Source organism: Myripristis murdjan, chromosome 5 (assembly GCF_902150065.1).
Source record: "Myripristis murdjan chromosome 5, fMyrMur1.1, whole genome shotgun sequence".
Classification (NCBI taxonomy): Eukaryota; Metazoa; Chordata; class Actinopteri; order Holocentriformes; family Holocentridae; genus Myripristis; species Myripristis murdjan.
Window position 1 is genome coordinate 8,779,317 of NC_043984.1, and position 23,159 is coordinate 8,802,475.

General features: G+C 39.8%; 1 protein-coding gene across 29 annotated transcripts in view; it reads left to right on the forward strand.

Moving 5' to 3' along the window:
• The window catches only part of ptprt (protein tyrosine phosphatase receptor type T), a 490,886-nt gene that overhangs the window by 41,072 nt on the left and 426,655 nt on the right, over positions 1-23,159 (forward strand). For 7 of the 29 annotated variants that reach the window (XM_030051842.1, XM_030051846.1, XM_030051843.1 and 4 more), the window contains exon 1: positions 10,853-11,372. In XM_030051842.1, coding sequence (XP_029907702.1) covers positions 11,294-11,372 — 79 coding nt within the window. In that variant the 5' untranslated portion in view covers positions 10,853-11,293. The other 22 variants (XM_030051856.1, XM_030051857.1, XM_030051859.1 and 19 more) reach the window with 16 other exon arrangements.

The window sequence follows — 23,159 nt, forward strand, 5'->3', positions numbered from 1 at the left end:
CCCAGAAGCCCATGGGTGCACTTTAATTTTGAAGGGTTTTATGTCACCCTCTCAAAATAAAAATCATTTCTTTTACTTTTAATTTTTTAGGGCATCTTGTTGGTAATTTTCTTTTTTCACAATTTGTGTGGATCATTTTTTAAATATATCTTGTCTTTTACTCATCTTTTGCTATTTTTCTGGTATGATTTACATTGTTTTGGTCCAAATTTGGTTCAGTTTCTGAACCAAATCCAGCATCACTGATCCGACATTTAAATATATAATTTTAATAATTATAATTGTAATTGAATAGGTTTCTTGTAATTATTTTTTGCTTCTTCTTCTTCTTCTTCTTCTTCTTCTTCTTCTTCTTCTGCTTCTTCTGCTTCTTCTTTTTCTTTTACCAGTGGCCTGGTAATTTTTTGCTAATTTGCTAATGGCCTTTTTCGTATGTTTTTGAAAGAAATCAAGTGAGCTGAGTGCTGAGGTTTCAAAGGGTTAAGAGTCCAGGCTAGAGGTATAAAGTGACTGTTGCATAAAATTCAAACATTGCAGTTTCTGATTACTGCACGTGCTGCTGCATCTGATAGAAATGTTGCAGGTAGGGAGGTTAAATTCAGCAGGTTAATCAAACTTGTGCAAAAATTGTGTTTGGAAGCAGAGGAGGGGGTGATGTTCAGTAACATTCATCAGAGTGTTTCTGAGATTCCTGTTCATCATTCTTACAGCTTGAGGGCAAGACCTGTTTCTGAGTTTGTTGGGGCTGGACCAAATGCTGTGATTCGAGTTTTCATTATACAAAACATATCAACTTGTTTCAAATTACAGACGTTTCTGCCTTTGCTCTCAGGGTGGAAATAATCTCATTAAACCTCAATGGTTGGAGCCAAAGAATCACAGATTTTCTGGCTGAGTGACATTACACTCAATTAACTTTTTGGCTCACCTGCCAACGGCTCGTAAACTTAAAAAAAGGGGGGGCAAGGATCATATATTGACATACATTATTCATAAAATGATGTCACCTACCCATTCTCACTGCTATTACAACATTCATTAATACAGTAACTTTAGTTTGTAATTCACTATAAAGTGCAACAGGATGCAAAATGACCAGTGAATGTGGATTTGATCACAATCAGAGAGACTACGGCAGCCATCAGGGACAAAGTTTCAAAAGCAGGAAAAGGGCAGAGACTGTGTTTAATGGAGTTTTTCAAATGTTGGCATCTCAAATTGTTACCAGTCAGTGTGGCGGTTGTCGCTTTCTGATTTATCCCCCAAAAGTTAATTTCACCAGCATTCAGTGCTTGGTAGGGGGTGTAAGAGCGGACATAGCTGGTATTAGGAAGTGTGTGTCCGTGCTGCTTGCCATCGTTCACTTCTCCCGGTGATGTATTGGACCGTTTTCACCATCCTTTCCAAGACCTTGCAGTCAAGAGGCAAGCTGCTGTCGTATGTCATGTGCCTGCGCTGGCAAGGTACGATGAACCTTTCGCCAATAAAGCTCCTTGAATTTAATGGAGTTTAATTGATTTGGGGGTGGGGGTTGGAGGGGCAGGGATTTAAAGACAGAGAGGCAGAGAAAGTTTTTGGTTATTACAGATACTGATGATTATGCATTTCTGCAGTACCTCTCTTCAAGCCAAATCATCGACCATCTCAGTATAATTTGAATGCATAATTGCTGGTTGTGGAGGTTTACATTTTACAGAGCTGCTAATTGCTTTGGCAGTATTGTTTCTAATAAACTGTCCTGTCAGTCAGCTGAATAGTGAGTGGGGCAGAGTGGCGAGAAGGATGGGTTTATTGGTATAACCCCTTTCACAATGTTACAAAGGCCTTCACAAGGCAATTCAAAGCAGGTGGAGACAATAAAATAATATCTTGAAATAAAACAAAATAAAGCCTTGGCCTTTTTGAAAAACATTGTATATTTAAAAATTAAGTTACAAGGAAATGAACACAAAATTGCCACAAAATTACCAAAACAAATTTGAAATAAGAAAAGCAAGAAAATTACCATGACATTGCTGCAAAATTACAATCAGTCAATATATCCATACAATGAGAAAAAATACACAAATAGAGAAGATACCAAATATTACAATAAAAGTACATTTATAATTATTCTAATTATGTATTTAAAAAGTAATGACACGAAAATTAGCATAATCCCTTTCCCACTACTCTTTGAGACTGTGGGTTTCAAAGAGTTAACCAGTATTCTCACACACATTTATACTTCTTATAACTTTTTATAATATGCAGGCATGAGTATATATATGAAACACTTGAATCTTACGGGTGAATTCGTAAACATGCATATGCTCAGCACAATACATACAAAGTAAGGATAAAATGCATTACGCTATATGAAATACTGACACAAATACATAGAGGTAAAATGTATACTTTTTTGTAGGGCTATATATATATAGATATATAGATATGTATACATATCTATATAAATATATAGATATGTATACATATGATGAGATTTGACAAATGTGGTGATGTAAGCCCATTTAAAATTTAAATATAAGCACCTTTAAATCCTACTTTGCATAAAGAGGGAGTGAATGTGAAGATGCTGGAACAGGAGTTATGAGGTTATAGTGGAGATCTGTACTGACTGAAGAATGTGAATAGTTGGGAGAATAAAACATTAAAATAATCAAGTCTTGAGGGGAGAAGACAAATGCGTGAATTAGTGTTTCTGTTTCAGGCGGCCAGAACTAAAACCCTAAAAAAAATGTAACCAGGAAAAGACCCAAGAATTACATTTCCACGTCACCCATTTCACTGATTGTATTGATCAAACTGGCATATCACCTGCTGGTGCTGCTCAGCACTATTTAGGTTACATCTGTGTGCGTATCATCGCCATCATGTGGGCCCAAGGAAGGGGAAAAAACATCAGTAAATGAAACCAAAACATAAAAAAACATAAAACATATTAAAAAAAAAAAGAATGCTGTAACAGATAGCCAACGTGCTGGCCATCTGTGCAGTCCTCTACAATATATTTGAATAAGAAAGATTATTCTAAAATGATGTTTCCACATATTTGGTCTTTACTATACAAGAGACAAACACTGAGACATAGTGGCGGAGACACAGAGTGCTGTGTAATCAGGTTACAGTAATCCTTTTACATGTAATCAGTAACTCCCCGACCCCAGTTAAATCTGTAACTGTCCTAAATCACAGCCAGTATTGATTACCTCTTTACCCGACACCTCGCAGGGCCACGGGCCTATTACGGAGGCAAGCTGGCCCGGGGGAGCAGCATTTGGCATTGAGGACACAAATGTCAAGAGCCTCCCTTCTGGCTGGCTGGAATTTACTAAATTTATCACGGTGCACCGTGCTCACCTGGAAGGCTGCAAAGAGCAAATAGCAGTTGGCCAGTAGAGACCTCTGAAGGGCAGCAGGCTTTGGATGAGTGATATTTCACATGGTTTGTCGGTAGCACGTTGGGTGTGGCATCCTTTCAACCATGTTTTATATCCACATTTTACATTGCAACAAACCATTTTGCAAATCAGGTGGCGATACTAGATTTCATGACATGTAATAAAAAACCTACAGTTTTCAAATATGAATTTTTGGTTGAAACAGCCACCTTATAATGTTCTGCTTCTGCTGCTAACAAAGTCATCAATATTCATAAACCACAGAATTGATAAATGGCTGTGTAAAACAAATGTCTCCCAGGGACTTTTTTTTTTTTTTTTTTTTTTTTTTTTTTGAAACCATCAAAACACAACAGTGCTGCTGCTTTCAGGAAAACTAATGTGGAGGACTTTATTATGGTGATGAAATACTGGTGTGAAGAAAGTTTGAAGTCTCTGAAAGTCCATTTTCATATCATAGTGGAATGAATGGAAACCAATAGCTGGAAAAAAGATATTGGAGTTCCAAAATATGACTGCTTGACTTGGAAAAAAGATTAGCAGAAATGTGAAATATATACATTTTGCAGATATTACACTAAACATGCAAAATCATTGATACTGTCCTTTTTTAAAGCGTCAGCACACAACATGTTTATCTAGTCCCACCCTCCTCCTCGCTCAGTTGGTCAAGTTCAACACACACACACCTGTCACTCATCTGGATGAGCTGTTAGCCTCAGAAACACCTCCACAGAGGTTTAAGAGGCAGACGGTGAATGCAGCCAATGTCTAAATAAATAAATAAATAAATAAACAGTGCTTTACTTAGCACTGAACTACATTTCCCAGAGTCCACCTCTGTAGCACGTAGCATGAGCTGCAGGGTTGCCAAGTCCGCGTTTTTTTCCGCCAAATTGGGCTACTTTTTAAGAGTAGTCGCGGGTAACAAATTTTGTCCGCGGGTTGGGCTTGGGCAGACATGAATAAAGATTCATATTTTGAATGACTAATGTTTATACGCAAATCCTGTCAAACTGACTCCGGGCCAGATCAGCATATAAACTATCCACATACGTCACATGCTCCACAGATAAATAATATGCCAATGCTGTGTGAGGCCACTCAGCACATGACCAATCACATCATCAGCACCACTCACGCCCAGTGCCTGTCAGCTGAAGTGAGGTATCCCATATTATATTTTAAGTTCTGATATACTGTAAATTAAATAGGTGAATGAACTGTTTCGGGAAATTGCCTTTAGTTTATGGTGTTATTTTATAGATATTATAGTGCATTTTGCAATTATAGCAATGCTGTTGGACTTGGACTGTTGTTGGAAGCAACATAGCCTATATGGATTTTTATGGGCATATTTTGAGTTCTGGTATTGGGCTGATTTTTGGGCCCTTTTTATACCGGGTTGGGCGGGTTTTGGGCTGGTTTTGAGTTGCTGTTTGGCTGCTTTTGTTTCACAGACCTGGCAACCCTGATGAGCTGTGTCTTCGGTCAGTGAGTACGTTTATGAGTAACTGTCGAAGCTGGCTAGTCCTGTGGCAGATGACTTGTAAGTCATTTTGTTTTTCATTTTGTCTTAGTCTATATTACAACAGAACTAAAGGTTTAAAAGTGTAACCCGAGTGTGTTTACCGCCTCAAGTGAATTAATTTATCCCCACCCAGAGCCATATTTACGCTAGCTTACGGAGGTAGCTGGCTAGCTAAAACGGCAAGTCATAGCCCGGGTGTGGATTTGTTTGAAGAGCCCGGCACACCTGGCCTTGATTAGGGACCGGCCATTATCTGAGACAGACCTTTGGTAATGTAGTTATGTTAATTTAAAAAATTCTGAGAGCCATTCTGGTTTCAGATGGTGAGTGTTTGTTTGACCTACATCTTACATGGTAACTGTCTTTTAGTTAACAGAAACATTTACTGAGATATTTAAATGTGTGCCAGCTCATATTAGCTTGCTACTGTAAACTTAAACTTATAGCCTCAGTAGCACCCATTAGCACCCACTGCTCATTATGGCATTTATTAGTCTTACATTGGAGTTAAGCTAGAGTGTGTACTAGGGCATTAACGACCCGTCGACGTCAGTTAAGGGTCCGTCGAAAGTCGAAGAAAAAAAAGGTACCGACAATTTATGATGAAAGGTATATATGGCAGTATGTGTGCCCCACTCACCTGTCAGATCCGGCAGACCTGACCGGGTGGGCGCGGCACCGGTCGGCATCAGGCGGGCCGGGCGAGCCGGCCATTCACCTGTCAGATCAGGCAGACCTGACCGGGTGGGCGCGGTACCGGTCGGTGCCGCGGCCGGCCCGCCTGATGCTGACCGGTGGCTTTTTTGTTCAAACAAGATTTTGTCCATATAAAAAGTATTTTTCCAAAAATGGGTCTTGAAAAAGAGGGGTTGTCTTAAAATCAGGGTCGTCTTTTATGCGGGCCCTACGGTATTTGGTTGTTGCTGCTGACTGTGTGCTACCCCTCCCCCCCATCCCCCTACCGGTGTCAACGTAATGTCGACGACATTGCTTGAAACGTCAGCGTGCAAAAATCTGGCGTTGTTAATGCCCTTGTGTGTGTGTGTGTGTGTGTGTGTGTGTGTGTGTGTGTGTGTGTGTGTGTGTGTGTGTGTGTGCGCGCGTGCGTGTGCCAGCCAGGTCAGGATTTACCAAAACGTGGCAGAGAAAAGGAATGGAATAAGGGGGACATCAGGACATTTTTGTTGGCTCAAAAACACCACTGTGTAAGTAAGAAGACCCCTGTAATATTGCAAATACTAGTTCATAAAGTCCTCATAGAAAGTGAATGGAGAGCTAATACAAATGTTCAATGACTGTGCCATCAGACAACAACAGTAGAACAATATGTGGAGAGCAGCAGCAGCAGCAACACACAGACGGACAGAGACGAGGAGTCTCAGGTGAGTTTTCATAGTTGTAGCAAGACACTTGCATGAGAGGTCCTATCAGTTTGAGAATCAGTTGCAGAGAACTGGAAAATGGACATGGATGGCCAGAAAATAAAAAAGACTGCTCCGAATTCCATGTTCCATGTTTGTGGTCCCCCCTTAAGTTGTAATGAGATCTGCTCATTGTATAGAGCATTAATTATTTTAAGCTGCTACTTTCGGATCACGGATGCTGAATCCATACTAGTTGGCCAACAGTCATTATTGGACAAAACACGATCCATTATTGATCTGGCTCACCCCTAATATTTTGTAGTGAGTAATGAAGGTAATCATGGAAATTGTAGTGGAGTAAAAGTGAAAGTAAACAGAGCGATAAATACTCGAGCAAAGTACAAATTCCTTTAAAACAACAACAAAAAACTAGGTACATTAAAGAAGTATTTCTACTTTGTTATTTTACATTACTGAACCTATATGTTCCACACGTAATGGAATACACCTCAAAAAGTCTGCAAATAAGTTTTAGGCATGAGCACAAAAAATAAAAGAACAAACAGTTAGATATTCTATTTTTTAATTTGTTTTAATGTCAAAACGTTACAGCTTTACCATAATAATTTGTCAAATTTGTGCCGTTTACAAACAGTAAAGGACACAGGGATGGTTAAAACAGGAGATAACAGAGCAACATTTAGAAAGCTTAAGAGGTACAACAGCTACTTCACACACTCTAAGTATGTTGTCAGTGTGCGTGTGTCTCTCTGAGAGTGCTGACACTTGTCTTCTCAACGTCAAGGGCAGCTCTCGGGAGAAAGTTTTCCAGGGAAAAAATACACATGTAAGCTGTAGGCAGTCGCATAAACGGGATTATAACCAAAAATACCTGCCCCCCCTCCACTGGGAATACAGTGTATAAATAGAAGCTACCAAGAGTCAAATCAACCCCAAATGCAGATAAAGTGAGGTGCCAAAGCCTTGAAAAACTTGAAAGGTACTGAACATCTGCCTCTGTGGAGACTCTCTAGCATTTCTTTCTCAATGTGGGGCCTTCTTCCCTATATCTGCCTGTTCATAGTCCTATGCAACTGCCTAACTTCTCGGCCATCTTCGAATCAAAAATGTCTTTACACAGTTTGCATATAGAGGATACCCAACCTCAGCCTAGTGCTATGTTTCAAAGGTGATGTAAAAGTGGGAAATTCCGACTTCTTACAAGGAGAAATGCTGATGAAACGGCTCTTCAGGTCGTGTAGGAAAGAGATGTCAGCCTAATGTTTTTGAGATGCTGTTAATGCTGGTGGTACACACTGTAGATGCTGCACAGAATTACTTTTGAAGAACCACTCCAGTGATTTTGACTTTTGACTACAAAATGTTTATACATAACATTTCTTCTAATCAACGCTGGAGGGACTATGTCTCTTGGCTGGCCTGGGAACGCCTTGGGGTTCCCCCCGAGGAGCTGGCGGAAGTGTCTGGGGAGAGGGAAGTCTGGGCGTCCCTGCTTAGACTGCTGCTTCCGCGACCCGGTCCCGGATCAGCGGCAGAAGATGGATGGATGGATGGATGGATTTCTTCTAATCTTTTCCCAAAACAAGGAGTTGTACTAGCGCTCCCATATGAATTTTCCTCCCTTTCATCCAGCTATTGGTTTCCAGTCATTCCTCTACGATATGAAAATGAACTTTAAGAAACTTCAATCTTTCTTCACACCAGTATTCCATCACTGTAATGAAGTCGTTCACATTGGTTTTCCTAAAAGCAGCAGCACTGTTGTGTTTTGATGACTTGAAATTGGGTGGAGTGAAACTCCCTCTGCCAGAAAGCAGCCCCTGGGGAAACATTTGCTTTACACAGCCAATTATCAGTTCTGAACATTAAAACATTATATTGTTCTGAACAGAACAGTATTAGGTTTTGATTATATGTTTTGAAATCTGTCACACCACTGCATGATTTGCAGAATGGTTTGTTGCAATGTAACGTGGGGAAATTGTAGTAAATGGGCCCAGCATACAAAGTCACTGTTTTGTCCTCTTAACGTGTTTATAATCCTCTGAAGATGCTTACATTCAGTTTTCAGAGCTGGATGACAATTTGATGACAATTTGTCCACCAAGTGTCAGGCACATGAAGGTGAATCCCTACATACTGGAACGCAGCCAAGACCTAAACAACAAGAAACTACGCAAGAAACTAAACAAGAAACTAAACAAATTTTGTCATTTTTTAATGCCCCATTCAAACAAAATAATTGGTGTGCCAAAGTAATTTGGATTCAATTGCACTGCATACTATTTTGCATCCCTGATTGAACTAAAATTAAATGCCTACATTTACATTTTAGGAATTTGCTTGCTTAGAATGATTGCATCATTGTAATAAGCTTCAGATCACCAAGACATTACAGTACAACCAAGAGCAAGGAGGTCAAGTGACAGAGCTCTAGTACCTGGAGAGGAAATGCAAATATCCCTGTAAATATCCTTAGAATGGAAATCTATGATGGAAAGATGCCAGGTACTGAAACAAGTATAAGGGAAAAGTAGAAAGTTTTCAAACAAGACAATGGAGTGATAGAGGAAGATATGAGAGAGGGAAGGGAGCGTGGGAGCTGATTCATGAGAGATGGGAGGGAGGGAGGGAAGTACTTGCTGAAAGGTTTTCGGTTAAAGCAAAACTGACATTTGGTAGAGTGTTGGGTTTTATAGTTACCTGGGAATGATAGGAGTGTACAAGGTGGTGAAATAGCCTCAGCACCCAATATCCCAGTACCCATTTTTGAGGAAATTAAATACCGATCATTATTTTTCTATTTGAACAGAAAACCCAGGTAACTATACAACCCAGCACTCTACTGAAGTTCTGTTTTGCTCTAAGGAGTGTTTCTGCTGTTCTTGCTGGAGGGGAAAGGTCATTTTACCACTAGGTGAGCCAGGGAGGGAAAGGCTAGATGGAGAGGTGAGCATAGACTGGACCATAGCATGAAATATTGGGAGCATCAGGCCAGAGTAACAAGAAAGAATGAGCCTATGTGGGCATGGTGACATATTCTCCATCCATGCATTTGTCTATTAAATCATTACTCACATGCAGTGGAGCCTAAAATATTGGAGTAATAGCATAACACTTTGCTGTTAGAAAACACAATTAAAAATAAATGGATTGGCCAACAGGGGGCGCAGTGATAGTTAACTGTAACTGAAAACTGAAAGAGGGATAGATAAAGCTATTGTCAGAAATAGACATTTTTGGAGCAGCATTATCGTGACTTTAACAGGAACTCATTTTGTGTCCCTGATAAGTTTTACTTTCATGCCTGCAGTCATTTTTTTGAAAGTGACATTTTTGAAATGATTTCCTCTCAGAGCCTCAAAACGGATTTCCGAGGCTATTATTTACTATAATATAAAAAAAAAACTGCTCGGAGAAACCTCATTCTCTCACGCTATTATGCTTCACGGCTTGTGTGTGTGCGTGTGTGTGTGTGAAAGCAGAGTGACCGAGAGATGGAATGACCGAAATTTTTGATCAAATGTTTGCCATATTGATGAGGCTTTTCCTGTAAGCAAAACAGGCAACAAGCCTGCACACTGAGGAGTTCAATCTGGTCTTTCCCTTCCTGATAACAAAGAGTCTGTGTAATAGGTTATTTGTGAATATTGGAAATTGAACATCAGATGAAGTAAAGTGTGCGTCACATCTCTAACCTCTGTATATAGCTGGAGTTATAACCTGCTTTTCCAGCAGAGCGTGCAATCCGTCTTTTTCTTCCATGGAACAGAAGGGAAACCCCATTCACTCACACACAAATTGAACACAAAATGACTTGTGTGTGAGTGTGGGCGAGAGAGAGAGAGGAGAGGGAGAGACAATGTGTGTATAAATCCGACCCTAGCGGAGCAGGCAGGCGGCAGGACCCGGGGGAAACCCTGAAACTCAAGGATGCCGGTCCGTCAAACCAGACACCGGCAGAACGTGCCAGGAAGTTTGGCGTTTTGGCCTTCAAAAGCAAACAAACAAAAATATGACATTATTTAAATAAAATAAATTGAAAAACTGTACATACAATGTTGCACAAATCACAGTTAAATTCTTGTGAATTTTGCCTGCGGCTGCTCAAAACCAATTTACTCTGAATTTGAACTGTCATAACTCTATAATCAATCCATAACTTGTTCTCAAATCTCCATTCATGAATATAGGCTACCGCCTAGAACAGGGGTGTCAAACTCGTGCCATGGAGGGCCAAGAGGCTGCAGGTTTTCATTCCAACCAACAACTCCACCAGGTGATTTCACTGATTAGTCCCGCCTCTCTGTTTCGAGGTAGGGTGATCAGTGAAATCACCTGGTGGAGTTGTTGGTTGGAATGAAAACCTGCAGCCTCTTGGCCCTCCATGACACGAGTTTGACACCCCTGGCCTAGAATTTTCGGATGTTGTGCTCTATTATCTACATTCGATATTTTGTGGCTGCAACAATGGAATTTCCCCCCGGGGATCGTTTGAATGTCCCTCTATCCCATCTTATTTTGAAAAACACGACCGGAAGTTCAGTATCTGTCATTCTTGCCTATCTTGACGCGGTGTGTCTATGGCACCGTGTGGTGCGCACAGCTCTCCATTCCTCTCCAACTCTTACAGTCAGTCCGTCAGACACCGTCTGCGCACACGCACCCACACAAACACTTCTGACACACACACTCACCAACACGCGCGCGCACACACGCTCTCGGACCTAGAAGGAGAGGAGAGGCAAGGAAAGGATAGAGCTCTGTTCATTCTCCTCCAACTTCTCTTTCCTCATCAGTGCATATTTCTGCCTGTCTTTCCACCAATGCGAGGATATTACCATTACTGTTATTACTATTATTATTACTGCTACTGTCCTGCGCTACGGAACGCCAGTTTAAGGACCAGACGGGAGTATGTGAAATAGTCCACACAGGACTGAGCAAAACAAGAAGCAAAAGAAGAAAAAGAAGAAATGGATAAACGGAGTTATTTTCTCCTTTTGCCTGCAACCTTGCTCTTATTGGGATTTACTGACGCTCAATTCTTCCCAGGTAAAGCTTCTTACTTATTTCATTCATGGGCGATTTTTTAAACCGCTATTTGAATAGTTACAAAGGCGTTTAGATGGCTCATGGGAATATAGAAATATTCTGTAGTCTGTGACAGATTTCGATTGCACTTTGCAGAAGAATATGATAAATTGTTAGGTAGCCTTAAAATCCACCCCTTTTGTCAGCAGGCAACTTTATTATTATTATTATTTGTTTATTTATTTATTAATTTTAAAAATACATATTTTTAGACTTGCGAAATAGAGTTTTTTTTGTTTTTGGGTTGATAGACATCTTGATGTAACAAGAATAGCGGCTTTAAATGAAAGTTTCCGTGGAGATGCAAGTTATTTTTTACTTATATTGGTGGCTGTTTGTAGGTGATATTGTTTATAAAACCTCCTCGCCACCGCGTCCCACGTTCTGCTTTATTTGTTGTGCGTATTGGTTTGGTGTGGAGTTGGGGACGCTTGTGGTGTTTTTTTTTTTTTGTTTTTTTTTTGCGTGTTTTTGTTACTGCATGTTGTTTATAGTTAATAAGGGGTTCGTGACTAGTTGTACATTGTAATTTTATATGCTGCGGTTTAGGCTGCAAGTTCTCTGCTCCTTGACAGTAAGTGGAGACGGCAGGCGGTCTTGTGTGTCGTAGCTCCGTCTGGACGCAACGCATCGACTTTATCTCCGAATAGTAAAGATTATCCCACCTTATTTATTCTGTTATTAATATTTTTGGCAGGTGCCGGCGCAAACACAGATGTACAGACATGCATGCACGCACATTTGTGCAACAGTCGTGACGGGACGACTGTTGTCCTCCAACAGAAGTCCATTCCCTTTCTAGTTTTTTAGCTGTTTCTCCTGAAATAAACTCAGCTAGTTTTAGTGTCTAATCTCTGTAAAGTTTGCATCATGAAACCCTCTGTCAGGGAATCAAAGCTGCAGCGAAAGTCGATGCTGAAACATGTAGCTGCGGCCGATCGGTTTCATGTGAGCGAGTTAAAGCCTCGCGATCCTGCTCAGACTTCATGCAGCGACGCCGCTGCTGCAAACTCCGCTCGGAGCCCGGCGTGCTTGTCCTCTGGCACTTGTTACGCGCCGGAGAGTGAACAAGAGTTGGCGGACCAGTATTGTTTTGCCATCCTTGGATTGCATGTCAGCGATTAAGTCATATTGGAAACAAAAGTTTTATATAGAGCCGACACTGTTTTAAAACGAGCAGCGCTGATAGAGCGTCTCTACATGCATGAAATGTAGCCTATGTCGCTATAAAATGATAAAGTTTATAAGGCGAATTGGTTGCCACATCAGTCAGAATTAGATAGTCTCGGATATAAAACGCCCAATAGCCTATATGAGAAATGACATAACGAGACGCACGTTATGTCACCGAAATAATAAAACGCGTTTTTCTGCATTAAATGGGTTGTGGTTCCAGTCTTGAGCTGCAATGTTGACTTTTTTCATATCAGGGGTTTAAAACACATACTGACGCTACCAAGCAACTTCTGCCTTCGGGATAAAGCTACTTTCTCTGTGTATATTCAGCATATTATAGCCGCGGACTGCTGCCGCTGCTGCAGCAGCAATCCCTCTGTGCCGGTCGGATCTCTGTCCGTATCTCTCTCTCCCTCTCTCTCTTTCTCTCTCTCGGCACCTTCTGCTTGGTATTCATGACTTGTACGCCTGGGAAAAAGAGGCTACTTTGAAGGGAAGACTGGCTCCAAACACTCAGTCGTCTCTCTCTCCTCTCCCTCTCTCCCTGTGTCTGTGTCCGAGTTGGCTGATCAGGCCTGTCTCCGTGCGTAATGGTACAACGGGGGAAACCGTTTCACTGCGCGCTCTGTGAAATAGTGAAATAAGTCTGGATCTAGTGGCCAAATGTGTCCATGTGTCGCAATGAAACATTGGCAGCCCAGAGTGGAGTTTCTACCCGGTGCGTCGAACTTATTCTATGGTATAGCGGAGGGTAAACGCAGTTAAAACCCACATATTGTTGTGGAAGAGTTCATCTTCCTTTGCAGGCTGATTTCAGTCTTCATGATGTGAAGTTACGGTGGCAGGGTGGCTATCACAGTATGAATCTTTGACTTTTTAAAGAGGGGGCTTTAATAAAGCTTTTCTAGCAGAATACCAGATTTTGATTACTTGTTACACTACATGGACTTATATGCATCTGCTATAGTATCCCTCTGAAATATAGGAAAGGATTACTTGTTTACATGACACTTTGGAGAGAGAGGGAGAGATCGTGTCATCGCTGTCGTTTGCTTCGGTGCCGTTAGGGGGCGATATTGGTTCATCAAATATGTCCGTCGAAACACACACACACACACACACACATACACACACACACACACACACACACACACACACACACACACACACACACACAGAGAGAGAGCGAACACCGCGTGCTCTGGTAGTTTCAAGCCGTTCTTCTCATTCTTTCTTCAGACCTGAAATGTTATTGTTTTTATTAGACTGACTGATTTTTTAAAAACATTTATTGCTATATTTAATATCAAAGTTTGAAATAATAAAGAATCTGTTTTATATATTAATTTTAAAAGGTCACTTACTTCAAATGACTCTGGAGTGATAAAATAATGATGAAGACAATGATCTCACCCTCTCCCTGACATCTTAGTCGAAGTTCATCTTGGAGTAAATTTAACTGTTGTATTTTAATCCTCTTCCCATCTATCCTGATTAGGTAAAATCTCTCTCTCTCTCTCTCTCTCTCTCTCTCTCTCTCTCTCTCTCTATCTATCTATCTATCTATCTATCTATCTATCTATCTATCTATCCCTGGGTTGTCAGACAGTGAAACAGGGTGCAGGGCAGCAGGGCATTTCTCAACATTCACTTCAACTGTTTCTACTGTTGTTGATCTGTAGGATGCAGCTCTCATATCACATGGGTAGTTCTAGCAGTGAAAAGTAATGAATGTCATATGTATGCTAATCTCTGATGACAAGGGCTCAGTGCAGGACTCAGTGCAGGAATTTTTGCACTGAGTGAAGTTGTATTTTCAGCAAGCTTTCCCCCTATTTAAAAGGACCATACCAGTGACTTTTGCATGTTTAGCATAATATCTACACAAGTATAAACTTCATGTTTCTGCTAATCTTTGCTAAGCAGTCATATTTTAGAATGGCATTATCATTTTTCCTACCTTTTATCCAGCCATTGGTTTCTATTCATTCCACTACGATAAGAAAATGAACTTTCAGAGACTTCAAACTTTCTTCACACCAGTATTCCATCACTTTAATAAAGTCGTCTACGTTAGTTTTCCTGAAAGCAGCAGCACTGTTGTGTTTTGATGACTTGAAACTTGGCAGCATGAAATGGTCTCTCTGCTGGAAAATAATCCCCAGGGAAACATTTTTTTTTTTTAAAGCCAATTATCAGTTCTGTGTTTTATGAATGATGACAAGTTTGTTAGCTGCAGAAGCAGGACATTATAAGGTGGCTGTTTCAATCAAAAATTCAGTTTTGAAAATTGAGGTATTTTGATTTGTGATGAAATCTTAACAACCCCTGCATGATTTGTTGTGATGTAAAATGTGGCTGAATTGTGGAAAATGGGCCAAACCTTCAAAATCACTTGTACTGGCCCTTGAACCGTAATCGAAATCTTATCTTAACATTAACCAAACTCTTTCAGTGGTACCAATCAATTGAATGCATAACACTTTGTAAGAAGTTTTTGTAACAGAATATAAGGAATATGTGAAAGAATATATAACATATGTAAGAAATAAACAAAACATAGGATGAAATCACATCACAAAAAAAGATCTTTTTCTTTTGTTTTAGACCAGTCTTTCTATTTCTACCCCACTCTGTCATTATTTTAGAGCTGTGTTCAACAAAGCATTATATCACATTAATCAGCTGTTTTTGCCTGTGTGTATGTGCTTGATTGCCTTATGTATATGTGTGTCCATACACTTGTATTTTTGTGCACCTTGTGTGTCAGCATGCCGGTGTGCACATCACTAGACACAGAAGTGTGTATGTGTGTGTGTGCGCGTGTGTGTGTGTGTGTGTCTTGCCTGTGTAAGCATGCCTGTGTGTGGATGTACATGTGTCTGCATGTGTCATTTTGTGTGTGTGTGTGTGTGTGTGTGTGTGTGTGTGTGTGTGTGTTGGGTGCAGCTGTGGCCTTGTTCCGTGCCTTTGAGCTCCAGCAACCACTAATTGTTAAACGTCCGGTCGAATCTGGAGGTGACAAATAGGGTGTGTGTGTGTGTGTGTGTGTGTGTGTGTGTTAAGGCAGACCAATTTACAATTTATATTCCAGTTAATCAGATTTCTTCATCCATGAGGACAGAAGGGGAGAGAGTGAAAGAAGGAGAGACCACATTGCTCTCTCTCCCCTTGACTCAGTTGCCCGCTGTGTTGACATGTTGGAGGGACATCGAAGAGTCTTTGGCTTTGATCAAATCAACGGCCTTCAATTCCCCCAATTATAGAGTCCTTTATATGATTAGTGGAGTTTGTGTGTCTTTGTCTCAGCTGTGTGTGTGTGTGTGTGTGTTGTGAGAGTGAGGGGGGGACAGAGAGAAAGTGACTCTAAAAGAGGAGAGGAGACAATGAGGAAAGAGGAGGAGAGGGGAGGGGAAGAGGGGTGAAGAGGAGGAAAGGAGCTAGAAGAGAAAGGAGAAGAGTAGGGAAAAAAGCATAGAATAGACAGGAGAGAAAAGAAGAGAAGGAAGGAGAGGAGAAGGTGAAAAGGGGAGTACGACCAGAAATAGGATATAGAGGAGGAGAACTAGGGAGGGAAAGAAAAAAAAAAAAAAAAACGATTATGAGGAGGACAGGACAAGTGGATGAAAAAAGTGACAGAAAGGGAAAAAAAGATGATTGGAGGTCAAGACCTGGAGAAAAAAACATGCTAAGTTGATTATTCCTCCCTGTTATCGACTGTCTGAGTGGCTGTAATTGTTTCCTCTGCCTTGAGTGTGTGTGTGTGTGTGTGTGTGTGAGAGAGAGAGAGAGGGAGAGAGAGAGAGAGACAGAGCTTTTTGACAGGCTGTCTGTCACCTTATGCCCTACTCTGTTTAGTATGCTGTTCATCCTCTCCGTCTGTGTATGTGTGTGTGTGTGTGTGTCCCTAATCCGCTGCACCTATATTATTGGCCTAACTGACAGACCAATACCAGGGCAAGCAGAGAGCCAGGGTGGCGTGTGTGTGTGCATATGTGTGAGTGAGAGAGGGAGAGAGGGAGTGAAAGAGAGGGAGAGAGAAAGAGAGTGTGAATTGAGTGAATGCAGGCAGCAGAGCTTAAAAAGAGTCTGCAAGAGAAAAAGGGGCAAGATTACACTCTATATCAGTCAATGGTGTACACCTAGAAAGTAAAAAGCTAGTACTGTGCATGCGTGTGTGTGGTCGGTGGAAGGTGGTAGGAGATGAATACAAGTCAGTGGAATCGCTTTCCAGTTACAGTAATACCAACACGCTGTACGAAGTGTGTGTTTACTTTCCTCTTTTTGGCTTGGCTCCTTTATCATCTGCCCGCTTTCTCATTATTCACAGATCATTTCTGCTTGTACGGTGCTGTGATTCAAATTTAAGGGAAGATCCCTTCAATTAAAGGACCTTATTTGATTTTGAATGTTGGCCCACATTTGAATGTTTCCCCACATTTTACATTGTAACAAATCATTTTACAAATCATGCAGGGGTACTAAAGATTTCACAGCATATTATCAAAATCCCTCCATTTTCAAATTTGTATTTTTGATTGAAACAGCCACCTTATAATGTTCTCCTTCTGTGGCTAACAAAGTCGTCAGCATTCATAAACTACAGAAGTGATGATTGTTGTTTTTGTTTTTTAAATTTTGCTGCTTTATTTGACAGACACAGTAGGGGTAAAATTGACAACAGCAACATAAATCTCTGCTCATAAAGCTCTGCTGGCAATATTTGAAGAAAAGTCTATCATTAATACCACCAAAATGATATTTTCCCCCTCTGCATGTTTTGATTTAAAAGTTATTTATCTGGAAACTCATGGCTGGTTATCAAAGGCTTTGCCTGAAAAGAACTAGTAAGCTATTTCCCTGCAGGAGGCAAACAACACAAACTTTCCCAGTGATGGATTGTGGTGTCAGGCTGACAACGATGTCTGCCACGGGGATATTTGACAGTTGAAAACTGGATGAGATACTATGAGCAGTGAATGATAACACAGCTTTGAAATGCATATCTAACAGAGAGGGAATAATGGATATTTATTACTCCCAAGGGGAATCTTTCTTGCATATCAGCGGAGCCAGCATTGCCAAAAAACAGGAAAGTGACATACAGCAGTAGCCACTGCAGAAATCCAACATCATACATTGATCCTTTATCTGTTGTGCAGAATTGTCTGTACATACATATATAATGTATTTTCCAAGTGTGATGCACCAAAAGGTGCCCATCATGCATGGGCTTGAGAAGACACTAAAAAACAGAACACACAAGAGCAATAACATAATCAGAACGACATAACAAATACAATACACCTTCATTTGTGTCATGTCCAACCAAATATGAACACAAGAAATCTCATCAGACATCAAAGCTCTAAAACACAGCTTAGGCACATGTGAGGCACAAACTGTGCCTTTAACACTTTAAACCTAAAGCGTCCTTATATGCTGTTGATAAGCTTTTAACACAAACTGAGCTAAGTGCAACATTTTGGTCTTGTTCAGACTGCAAGCAAATAATTTTTGTTCCTCCAATCAGATCTGGTGGAAAGCTGGTGAAATGCATAGAAGCTGTCGGCAGACTGTTTATTTCAGCATTTGTCCACAGACTTTTGTACTCTTAGTTGTTCTCTCGGAATAACCTTTCAGACCACTTCCAAATGTGGTTTGGATCTGATTTGCAAAAATATTACTCCATGTGTTTTCTTCTGTCCAGACTTTGTAAAATCAATCTGGATACAATCTAGATATGTATGTCAAAATACGGAATTCATCAGACATTTACACACATGTATGTGTGTGTGTGTGTGTGTGTGTGTGTGTGTGTGTGTGTGTATATATGCATGTAGATATATGTATATATATGTGTGTGTGTATGTATATGTATTTATATATATTCCATAAAGCAAGATTATTTTAACATGTTTTAAAATAGAAGTTTCAAAAGAGACCTGTCTAAAAAGGCAGCAAAAACAAATCAAGGACAATGTAAAAGAGCAAGCGTTCTGTCACACAGTAAAATTCAGTTCAATAAATGTATTTTTTAATTTTAATTTTATTATTAGATTACTTGAATGGGGACAATGCAAAATTGCTGGTTTACACAAGCGTATGACTCTGATGTTCTGCATATAGAGATTTTATATATCATGTAGCTAATGCTAGTTTTGACTTTGTGCTCCTTTGGCTTTTAAGAATAAGCATTAAAAATGAAGGACAGTATAGAAAAATGCATGCAAATGTTACACATCTTAGCAAAGTACTTAAACAGTGAAGGGATACATCTGTTTCATATACAGTTTGCAAAAACACAGAGTGTGTTAACACACTTAAATAAAGCAGCATAAGCCAATATAAAAAAACAAGAAGTCATTTTAAATGCAATTATTTGTTTAAGTACTATCAGGTTGTTTCTTTCTGGCGTGAGGCTACTATGTGGAAGTTTCCTCCAGACAATACCTGCTGGATCTACTTCAAATAGGAATGTAACAAGAGCCATTTAATGTCTTAAAAAATGGGTACTGAAATTAGAAAAAGCAATGGTCAATATTATCGCATGAATATGATAGATTATAGGCCATAGGATTTTAATTGAGATCACAAAACCAAAGGGGAAAACTCATTAAATGCCATTTTTATTACATTGTTACATATAAAGTATATTGTACCTGTTACACTGTGCATGAACCTAGGCATTTTCACAATTTTTCATGTTTTAAATTTCATGAACGTAATTAAAGAAGTCAAACACATACCAATGACAGAATGAAATAGTTACCACCAAGCAGAATCATCCTGACATAGTTTCTTTTCTAAAGTGTCTCTTTGGCTGTGTTTGTGGTAATGGTTTTGTCTGAAATATATTTGATGCAAAACCTATTCCGTGGCCGTGAATATTGTAGGTCTCTCCTTTAAGCGTCTGTTTTCCATTGTGAATCAACCACTCTGTGCTTGACATCTCAGGTCTGTTTTTTAAAAATTGTTAACTTGCAGTTGTCTTGAGCGTTCAGATCTGACTTGAATTAGGCTGAATGCATAGGCTGAATGCATAGTTGGCTTTGTGGAAACGTATAATCCCAGATCGACGTGTTAGGTAAGACAAGTTAGGATTTTCATAGTAAGCCTTCTTTTCTTAGCCTCTTTTCTGGAATACCCCCCAGCAAAGGATTAGGAGGAGAAGCCACAACTAGAAACAGGAAACATTTTGACGTTGAAATAGAGCAGTGGCAAGTGAGGGTTTGTATACACAGATGAACTTAAATTCAACTCTGATCACCCAGTTTCACTTCTCAACTCATCCAGTGATTTAGATGCCAGCTGCACCAAAAGGTTTACATATTTTTCGTTAGAATAATTCCAACTTTCATCAAAGGAGTGTTGAGCTTTTGCCCAGTTTTTAACAGTTGCACCAGCATGAACCATCACCAACACTTCCCCCGAGCATCTGTCAAGCGCTAATAGCTTAAAAAAAAAAAAAAGAAAGAAAAAAAAAGATGTGGCTTGTGGACACTGGCCGTGTTCATTACAATGAGTTAAACCATTAATTACAGTTAATCCATTCATTGCATAAATTATACAGGCTAAATTATACAGAGGTTGATAAATTATACAGCAGTTCATAAATTATACAGCAGCGCATCCACAAATGTCGACCTTGGAAGGGCAAAATGGCATTCTGGATGGGATTCAACAGTAAAATGCTAACAGGCATAAATGGAGAGGAAACCTTTTTTTATATATATATCTATATATTATTGTTGTTGCTGTTTCACTGTATAAGCATTCAGGATAGAGCGAGTTCTGGAAATAAATTTCTCACTCTTTGTTCCCTCTGGAAATTTGAGTGATAATGTTTTAAAATGTAAGGTGGACTTGTAATGAGCCAAACCTCGCCCACTGTAGTGGTCAGCGAAATTGACATTGTACCAGTTTCTTACAAGCACACTGTACTGGTGACTGGAACAATAACTTTATTATTTTAAAGCCATTCACCTGGTGGCTGGTTGGTTTTATTCAAAGCTTAGAATTCTTTGTCTGGGAAAAAAAAAGAATCCAAGGCACACTCTCCCAAGTGAAAACAAGTTAAAAAGCCCGTATTAAAGTGGCTGGGCGGCCACGCTTTGATTGTGTACCCTGTTTTCCAAAGAGCACCTCTCTACCTTTTATGTGTGTTTTTAATGAAGATTTTCTGAAATGTCTATGGAGAAAAAGAACAGCTAGATTTACTTTCAAATCCAGGGCCACACCTCTGCTCTAATGTCTACAGTAGTAAGGGAGATTTTTGCAGTTTTTATCACTTTATTCTGTATGAATGGGTGCGACTGTACAACCTGGCTGCAGGTGTATGGCGACCACATTTCACATTCATACCACAGTTTCATGGACGGTGATAGCCTAGAGGACCAGTGGGGTTGTGAGTGGATGGTTGGGAGTTCAAAAAAAGCCATCTGATTTTTTTTTTAAAGTGTATTTAAGCAGAACTCTTTTGACACACACAGTGGCTCTGCTGTCAAAGACGGATATGTGTGTGCTGTTAGCGATATTTGTTTTTCTGCTACTCTATCCCGTTAAGCGAAAGTTTCAGCAGATCATACTCCTCCTGCAGTCATTAAACACAGGAAGGAAAGTGCAAGAGGAGCTCTACTTATTAGGAGCCATAAACTTGATGGCCCTTTCGCCCATCTTTTCAAACACTTGTTTGAACAACTTCTTTCAAGCCTTTCAACCATGAAGGTGTTTGACAATCCTGAAATGATTTAGGTTCACCGACCAAAAAAGTCTTCTCAGTCACAGACCAGTTTCGTTTTGCACTCACTTTTTGCGCCCTCCTAGAAAACTCATTACGTTGCTTTACATGACCCCCATGAGGATGACGATCGGTTTAAGTATTGACGTGGCCCCTAAGCACTAATGTTTTTTCTATCGAAGCGATTATCAAAGATTTCCACCACATTTCTTCCATTTGGGCCTGGCTTTTGTGATTGAGGTGTGTACCTGAGTCATTTTTGTTCTGATCAGGTTCAGGAATATTAGCATTTACGTAAATCTATGTAAATGAGATCAACTCAATCCTCTTCACTAGAATGCCATGGTTCTCTTGGGCAGCACCAAGGTGTCAAAGGGAATAAGTGGATGAATCTGAGTACACATGCTCAGTCAGCATTCCCTTAATGAATAAAAAAAAAATAAAAATTCCTTTAAAATCTCAAACAACAAAACTAACAACAAAGAAAGTCGCGACTGAGCTTATTAGCATGTCGGAGGTGTAAAACATATGCGACACGGCACATTAAAAACTTCCTTTTCCTCTAATTAAAATAACTCCTCTGATTAATGCAGGAGGTCTTAACGAAGCTTAACGAGGTTTCAGAGTAATTAATCCATATTTAATAGAAGACATTAGGCAAGAGAGACAGAGCCTGCTTAGTCGGCTGAATCAACAAGCTAGTGAGGAGAGAGAGAGGAACAGGAGGAAAAGAGAGGACAACGAGAAGAGAGTGTGAGAGACGAGGAAGAGAGTGAGGACGAGGTAAACAAAGAGAGGCAGAGGAAGAGAGAAATACGGAGCAAAGGAAAAAGAGAGACGAAGAGCAAAAGGGTTGCCTAGAGTTAAGGAGTCAAGCCACAGAAAAGAGAGATGATATTAGGAGTTATCAGATGCTATTTGGGCTTCGCTCAGTTTATTCTGACAGCTGCTATGTTTCATTTATGTCATATCAAAACGTTTGAACAAAAAAATATTAAGATTCACCAAAGTTACTCTTTGATATTGTTAAGAGATGAGCAGTGCTAAAAAAAGGCCTGTATCAAAGTTTGTACAGTGACTTCACTCAAGTAGCACTCTTGGTTGCTAATAGCAGTTTGCTACTACATTACTACTACTGCTACATAGTGTTAGATTTATTTTCAAACCAAGTTAGTCAAACTCTTAGTAACTGTCAGAAAAAGTCTTTTAGTATATGTAGTATGCTAATATTGTAGTGTTTTTTTTTTTTTTTTTTCCTTTTTCACATTTTATGTTCGTTGTGTCATCCTAGCATTAGGTGACACTAGCATTAGTTGTTTGAACTGGTTGGTTACTGAAACCGGCAGGATGCCACTTTCCAGTGCTATGTGCTGTTACTGTGCTCATTTCATATGGTATTTACCATAAAGTACTGTCATCCAACTTGTAAATGATGTTACAGCAGCCAATACAAATTTCATATTTTTCTGAATGCTAAATGCTAAATAACACAGAGGTATCTGGAAAATTGGGACAATTAGATGTAAATAAATCCAAGATTAATGCTGCTTTTCACATGCACACTTTTTTAACCAATAAACCAACCATGCCTCATCATAATACTCAACCTAATGTTGTATCATTAATGGTTTAATAGTGCTACCTTTTGATATAGAGTTGAATATTTGTAACATTTGCTTACTTTAATCTCCAGTTCACTTATTTGGTTTTCCAACTGACGTTAAAACTTACAAGTTGTACTGATGGAAATCTTTCCGCCTTCTGCCTTCCCTCTCATGTGAAGTAAACACAGTATTAGTTTTTCCTCTTGTGGCTGTAAATTAAATGCTGCT